The sequence below is a fragment of the Musca domestica genome, unplaced genomic scaffold, assembly GCF_030504385.1.
Source record: "Musca domestica strain aabys unplaced genomic scaffold, Musca_domestica.polishedcontigs.V.1.1 69, whole genome shotgun sequence".
NCBI classification, from domain to species: Eukaryota; Metazoa; Arthropoda; class Insecta; order Diptera; family Muscidae; genus Musca; species Musca domestica.
The window spans coordinates 507,821-515,927 of record NW_026712380.1 but is presented as its reverse complement, the minus strand read 5'-3'; the positions used below and the strand labels follow the sequence as shown (position 1 = coordinate 515,927).

The window sequence follows — 8,107 nt, the reverse complement described above, 5'->3', positions numbered from 1 at the left end:
GACCACACTAATGGGAAGTCGATACTGTCGGTAAGACTTCGAAGAAACCTTGCAACCCATCAGTAGATTAATCGAAGAGAACCGAAAAAAAACTATTCTTCCTTGAAATTAGGTATAGCTCTCGATTTAATGACTTGTGACTTAATAGCTTTAAAGGCCACCTGACTATCGACATATATTGTCACAGGTATACACATCTTTTGAATTGCAAAAATTTTCATCTGAATGAATTTTGCGCAATGAGACCTTTTTTACGAATGCAAGTTCCTATTTGGGAGCTATACCTAAAAGTGGAATGATAATACACAAAGGTTCAATACCAAACACTTGAGGCGTAATGTCAATGTCTGGTCAAAAGTTCGAAGCTCTATCTTTAATATCGCTAGATCTATCATGATTTCGACAGACGGACATGTTTAAATCGATGTGTTTATAGAAATGTTCCTGATCAGAAACTCGTTGACTAAATTTGGAAATAGGTACAGAATTGTGTATACGAATGGGGTGCATGTTTATTTTATCCATAAAAATCCTTGATGCACATATCTGTTTGTGTAATCCAGGCGGTTCGGTCAGGTTCCTATTGTAATAATAAGCCTTATCTTAATTTTAACAGTTTGCAAGTAAAAGTCAGTTATTTTAGAAAAACGATGTCCGATTTTTATTTTATATCAAGGTTGTATAATTGAAGTATTTTCTCTTAATACTAAAAATAAATATTGTGCGTTAAAACTATTTCTATAATTAAGCATTATTTACAGGTTGTATGCGTTGCAGCCATAGATCATAGGCTATTGTACAATTTGCTTTGTCATTCAAAGGAAATTTCTTCAATTCATTTAATATGATAGACTCTGCCAAATTCAAATCAGCATTTTGATAAAGCAACTCCACCAAATCCCATAGCTTACATAAGCTATAATATTTGTAATTACGCTGAAGACTAAAGTTTTCTTCCAGGTTTTCCCTGATTTTATCAATTAATGTTCTCAGTTCCTTTTCCGGAATGACATATTTCAAATCATGTTGTAGTTTCAAAACACCCTGATGTAGAGTTTGTATGAGACTTTCAAAAAAGTTTTCATTTCCGACTCGGAACAATATTGAGGCAATTTGTAACAAGGCGCTGGGTAGTTCATGACTAAATTCATGGGAACGTACAAAACATTTGGCCGATAATTTGCGCACTTTTTCACATGGATGTCGCAGCAGAGACCACATTAGCTCACGAAACTCTTCTACCTTCTTTGGTGCTGTGGTTTCTTGTTTGTGAATGTATTCCACTTTGTGGAGAAATTCTAAAAATAAAATTATCGATCCGGTGGCAGTTTTCTCGGCAAGACAATAATTGAGAATGTATTCATAGGATAAATTAAATTTCCGTGTTATTTCACAAAATGTCACCTCCGAAGGTTCCCAGGGTAATGCCTCTTCAAATTCCGTTGCCTGACGTTGGCCAACGATTTTTGGTACCAAAGCCCCCAACAGCTGTAGGGCAGCATTGCGAACCGTCCACTCGGGATTATCAATATGGGTGACTGCAGTCATCATAATGTCATTGTAATATTTCGACATTGCCTCTCTGAGTTCAGTGTCTCGTACTAAAACGCAGAGAAAGTGTAAATGTAGAGCTTCTATGCGATCACAATTGAAAGACGAATCCAAGGCAGTGTTATCATTTTTGGTTGCCATTAGAAGATTTTGCATAACTTTTCTTAATATGGGCCTGCCACGATTATCTTCATTTTTAACAATATGCAGAAACATAATTGAAAACCCTGCTCCTCTGCGTGTTGTGCTGACCTCCCTCTTGCCACCACAATCATAGAGCTGTTGCAAATATGTGTGAAATAATTCATATTCTGGACTATTTTCGGGTAGCTGTGATGTTACGCATTTTGTTATTTTACCAATGGTAACGCCAGCAGCTTCTATGGCACCTTTATGGCGACATTTTGTTAAAACAATGACACTAATGTTGATGCATCTTTGCAGGAAGTCTAATTTGCCTTCATAACTTTGAGATGGTACCACAATTTCCGCCATGGATGCAGCTAAATCACAACAGGATTTAAGTGTCAGCCAAAATGACATGAGCAAATATTTACGTAATTGTTCATGGTTTTCGCAAATGAATTTACTTTGTGCCACTAGGATTTCCAAACTTTTATCCATGTCCTCAAATGATGCAGCAGACAATTCTTCTGTCTCCGATTTATTGTTACAAATATTTAGCATATTTAATATCATCAGTTCAATATTTTCTATGGTATTGAGTATGTCCACAAAATTATCCAAAAATAAAATGGGTTTGTTTTGTACAAACTCATTTAGGACATTAATTGAACTATACAAATGCCATCCTTTGGTTTTACATACAAACAGAGGATCCTCTTCGAACACCGGCAATCTTTTTTTAATGCCACCCAATGTGTGTTTAAATATAAGATCATTGTCTTCCGAATTTTGTACCGCAACTCTGGCATAGAGAAAACTTAAATTTGCTTCATCCACATCGTTGACATTACAACATTCCATGGCTCTTTCTACAGCCTGCAGGGCAATGTTTTCATTTTTGCTTCTTATTATTCCTATGAGATTTACAATCAAATCCAAAGCATCATCAAATCCACATGGATCATTTAGAAGCTGAAATAGGTTGTTGCAAATTTTGTCAGCATCAAATACGCCGTTTTGTTTCAAGAATTCAGCCAGAATTTGATTATGTTTCAGGCAGCAATTTTTGGTGTTTCTGGTAACTGTTTCTCCATACAAAGATCGCACTAAGATTTCCAAGAGTTTTAGGCCATAGATTTTTGGTTGATATGCCTCCTGGGAAATACCGAATTCCACATCATTTTGTAAATTTTGAAAGAATTCTACCACACTATACTCCAAATCATTCTCTGCATTATTTCTGCTATATAACTTTGCAATGTGATTTATAATGATGGCCATTTTGGCCAAGATAGTATTACGAAATTGTGCATTTTCCACATTCATATGAGATCTTGCAAAATCCACAAAGAACCTCAAACAATTTTCAATGTTTAAATTATTTAAATTGTCCACCACAAATTTATGTATGACCAACTGTGATTCCAAAACATAATGTGGATAGTTATTCAAATATTCATCGCCCAGTTTTGTAAAATATTCACTGGATGTTTGTAGAATTTCTTTGGCAAAGATGGTATGCAAGAGAACATAACGATAATTCTTTGTGCTATCATCACAAATATCTTTTGCGGCTAGTTCTTTCCAAATCATTTTGAATAGCTCTTCTCTTTGTTCTATACGTGTAAACCATTGAAGGTGAAGATTTCTGATTTCCTGTATAGAACCATTTTGCAAGATATCACTGCACATTGTTAGAAGATCTTTAGATCTTTGTCCACTTAGGGCTTTAATTAAATGCTGACTAGCGGGTAGTAAGTTTTTGTAACATAATGTCGATCGAATTCCCTTAAAGAATTCAGCTCTGTTGCAACCGGTCTTAGCTATCAGCTCCTCCAGGGAGTTCTTATTCGATATTGCCGCCAGCATGTAAAGTTTGGTTCGATATGTCCAGGGCCAAAAGTTTACAATTCGTATAAAATAATCCAAAGCTCTGTTGCGGCACAAACACACGCGTTGTAAAAATGTTAGCATTTCATCTCTCATGCCCAATTGATTTGATTGGAGACAGAAATAAATATGATCCAAAGACAAGTCCTCATTTGCCACATCTAGATCTGGCCATTTCTTGAAAATCAAATTGAGACACTTTAAAACATCCAATAAGTGAGTATGATTATTATCTACAGCATTGGCAAAGGCCTTAAGACAGATTTGTTTAATGTCTTGGGGGTCCATATCGGAAGTCTGTTGACAAGTCAGCAATATAAAATATAATATGACAAAGTTCTCTTTCCTCCACTCCGTGGTTGTTCTCGAGACATATGCATGGAAATAATTATCTTTAATATCATATTTCTGCATGAATGTGAAATATAGTCGGAAACAAACATTCACAGTAATTTGATTGTAGTTTGTACAGCACCCTTCAGCTTCATCTCGGCCGAGTCGTAGCTCCTTTTCAATAATACATCTGATATGTTTAACTACATGTTCCGCATCTGATGGGTCTAGCGGTTTATTTTGTAGGGACTAAAAAATAAATAGTACTTTAGTTGTTTTGCTTCTTTTCATTTGCCAATTCGTGCCACTGTCCTCACCTGCACAAAGCGTATACTCTCTGTAGGGTTAATAACGTCGATGTTGAGTGGTAAATTTCGTATTTTAGTGTTCTCCATTTTTGTGAGGTTTTAGGATTTATGGATGTTTTCCAGAGGGGGGTTATTTTCAAAGAAAACAACTATACGCGAGACCGTAGTATTTTTAATTCAATTTCATTCACTATTTTATTTTTTTCTCTGTTTCACATGTTATCGACTGACCATATGAGCTGTAGGGTTACCACACTGATGGAAAATAATTGCTGTTGGCAGTGATGCCATTTTAGAGGTTACTCGAGTAATCGTTAGGTTTTGATTTGACCAAATAATTACTTTTTGTATTAATTGTTTTATTTTTATTATCGTTATATTCTTTTTATTGTTTATTAATAATTACAATTTTTTTATTACTAATCTTTTACATGGGCATATAAAGCTAATGGAACGTAATCAAGCAATATATAAACCATGGTAGAATAAGTTAATAAATTTTACCATGAGGTTTTAATGTAGGAAATAAAACGCCACCTGACATTTTCAATAATATGATATTTGAATTAGTTGGAGCTCCATATAAAATTGAACCGAGTTAATAATTTAAAAGTTCAATAATAATTAAATGTTCTGTTAAAATTTTAAAAATACCGAATGTAGGCGTTATATTAGGGTCTATACGACGACGTGGATTTTCATAGGCAACTTTTGTCATAAGCTATGACAATATTCAAATGCGAAACTTAAAAAATTCTGTTTATAATGTAGCTTAATTCATCAAAATACCGAATATAGGGAGGTACCATGGGGGTTATACCAAAACGTGGACCCGCACAGAATTTTTTTTTTCATGGGCTGTAGTATTTATTTCGAACTTTAAATACGAAATTTGAAGCAATTCCGTTAAATAAGGTCGCTAAAATCATCAAAATACCGAATATCGGGGGTACCCTTATATGGGAACTATACGAAGACGTGGACCTACATGGCCCATTTACGAAATTTTACGCTGATCAAGAATATATATACTTTGTTCTGTCTGATATGAGTATTTCGGGGAGTTACAAAAGAAATGACAAAGTTAATATACCCTCAATAGTATAGTGGAGGGTATAAAAAGAGTTTATTGGGAGAAGTATAGTTAGCAAGGAGATCTGACAAGCCAAAAAATGCTTTTAGCAAACTTGTAGATGATGATGGGATCTATGTCTGAGAAACACGTTAGTGTTCTAGGAACATTGTTATCCCATCTTGAGGTCAAGTATCTCATACTGCAGTAGGCCTACCGCAATTCCTAGATCAGACCAACTAAGTGATACAAGGGATATAGTTCTTTTTCTTGAGATTTCTGGTCATGTGGCTTTAGACGCTTTGCAAACAAGTGTTTTCAAGTACCATTTTCTTAAGGCTTAAACGATTAGAGTTTTTGAAACAGCTGACACAACAGCTTTTCTGTGGTTTCACATCAATTTTTAGATCAATCGACTGAGATAAATAAAGGCAGAAGAAGGTCAGAGCGGCGTTTCCATTGATAAAATGAGAGTGTAGCTAAGTTCTCGCCTAACGCTTCATAAAGAGTGGTGAAATCAGTTGAATTCCCAAAAAGGCGACGACTGCGGGAAACCCCTGCCCATCGGAAAAAGTGGTACGGAAAAAGAATGGACCAAAGAAAACTTTAAAGAAGTCCTCTGAGATACCAAAAACGGAGGTACTATACTCCAAGGCAAGGAAAGGCAAGGCTGAGGTAAAGTCAACGGGGCCGCAGACCACTAGAAAGACTTCCGGAAAAAGGGAATCACTTATTTCCTTACCTCGCTAGGTTGATATATCCCGGGATCCAAAAAAAAAAAAAGAATTCGCTTATTAGTAAGAGGTGTTCCTTGCAAATAAGAACAGCTCTCGACTATTAACATATATTGTCACTGGTGCAAAGACATCTTACTATTTTAATTGCATGAATTTTCATCTGTAGAGCACTTCAATTATCTTTAAATTTATATGACCAACTAATAATTGGAATAGGTCGGAATACGTCGGCATCGGCGGTTTCACCCATTTGGAACCGTCTGTTTAAATAGAGGACCAGGCGTCCCTATCAGGTATTGATACTATTGTAATCGCTAATTTAATCCCTTCACCTAAGGAATTCGGAGTGGTTTCAGCGCACACGTTACTGCGTGAAATTGTGCTAAAATATCCAGTGACTGGAAGTATAGCATCACATTCAATGCAGATTGTTAGTGCTCTTGAGAGCTCATGTTGTCAGTAAGGACGTGGATCTCTCAACTATCGTTTAGGGATTTTGAAGACAGTGCAGTTAATTTAAGATTTCAAATGGCAAAAAGGAGAAGAATCCAAAATCCCAACCTAAAGACAATTTAGATGGAAATACGAATACTCTTTATTAGGCAGGCACTAAATTATTGTATTATTCAATCGTTCAGGCGGTAGTCTAATATATTCCCCATACCAAACTCTGGGTCCATCTTGCAGTAAATTTTGTAAACATTAAAAATTACGGTTAGATTCTTATGTCATAGCAATGAACAGAATAGAGGATTGCTTCATTCTAATCCAAAAATGTTGCCGAAAAATAATCATTCATTCTCATTAATTATTTTGCGATCAATCATGGCATAATTATTCAGAAAATAGATAAGAATAAATATGACAATTATTATCTTCAAATGGGAAACACGTAATAGGTAGATATTTGTCATATGAATTGTGTTTTTATGTCGTCATTACCAACATGACTTTTCATTTTCCTAAATAAAAGGACAGTGAACATTTTTGTTAATCTTTTCAAATCTCTCCAAATCATCTCTCCAATCCATCTCATCATTTTTGGCCTTTTTAAACATACTAAATCAAAAACAAATAAAACTGGTATTTTTCCTGGTAGTTACGAAATTGAAATTAAGGAAAATTTACAAAATTGGTGATAGCCCAGAGTGAAAAATTTAAACGAAATTATAAATATTAAAACTTAGCAATGTTGATGAATATATCAGGTTATCTCTCATTAAATGAATTATGAAATTATATTTAAATAACAAAGCAAATAGTACAATAGCCTATTTGTGGAACCCCAAAACATAGTCTAATTTCGGCTTAAATCACCTGAAACATGATACGATAAATACATATCAGAATCTGCCTTTATGTTCCTTATATATAACCATACATCTCATATAACCGTACATCTCATTTTACATTAAATATAATAATACAAGACTGGGGCAGTTATACGAAGAGGCTATTATACGAAGAATAATTTTCCAATCTAACTATACTTCTATGTGATAGATTACACAATTACTGGTGGGCATTCAATTTCTATATATCAATATTATTTTCATGCCATCAATAAAAATCTCAAAATCATGTGAACATAATAAAATATTGAAGATTTCTCCCGTGTCGGACGATTGGTTCATATAATCGAATACAATATTCTAGTTTAACCCGGAGAATATTAAAAAGTTTCGTTATGACAGTCTATAATTGTAACCAGGAAATTGATAACAATTTATTATGGATAGACACAATTTCTACTTAATTCGTGGAAATATGAGGAACTAAGTATGGAAATTGAGATCTATGGCCAAATTACCTGGCGAAAATAAAGTTATAATAACCTCTTCACATAGTGAATAAAGATTGAATATCTTATTTATATCAACATTCTTTAGATGCTGTAAATGATTTGGAATGCGGAAAACCCTCAAATATTTTTTTGAATGCTCGATTGGCCTGAAATGCAAATTTGGTTTTGCATTCTGCAATTTCAACAAATATTTACATCATAGTGTTGTGATTTGAATATCTAAAAACTTACCATTGATCTCGAACTTTTTTGGTTTCCGGACAAGCACAGCACGCCTTGCATTTTG

General features: G+C 34.5%; 1 protein-coding gene across 1 annotated transcript; it reads right to left on the bottom strand.

The window, feature by feature from the left end:
• Positions 1–567: 567 nt before the first annotated feature.
• LOC131805974 (uncharacterized) lies at positions 568–4,511 on the bottom strand. The gene is made up of 2 exons (XM_059129783.1): positions 4,218–4,511; positions 568–4,149 (listed from the first exon to the last, which is right to left on the bottom strand). Exons 1-2 carry the CDS (start codon positions 4,293–4,295, stop codon positions 745–747), a joined length of 3,483 nt encoding a protein of 1,160 aa, XP_058985766.1. The 5' UTR covers positions 4,296–4,511; the 3' UTR covers positions 568–744.
• Between the last annotated feature and the right edge of the window lie 3,596 nt (positions 4,512–8,107).

Bases quoted from the DNA above. Each gene is read 5' to 3' on its own strand.
- LOC131805974 (XM_059129783.1), bottom strand. From the start codon at position 4,295: ATGGAGAACACTAAAATACGAAATTTACCACTCAACATCGACGTTATT. The intron at 4,150-4,217 runs GTGAGGACAGTG...TTTATTTTTTAG, and splicing joins AGAGTATACGCTTTGTGCAG to TCCCTACAAAATAAACCGCT.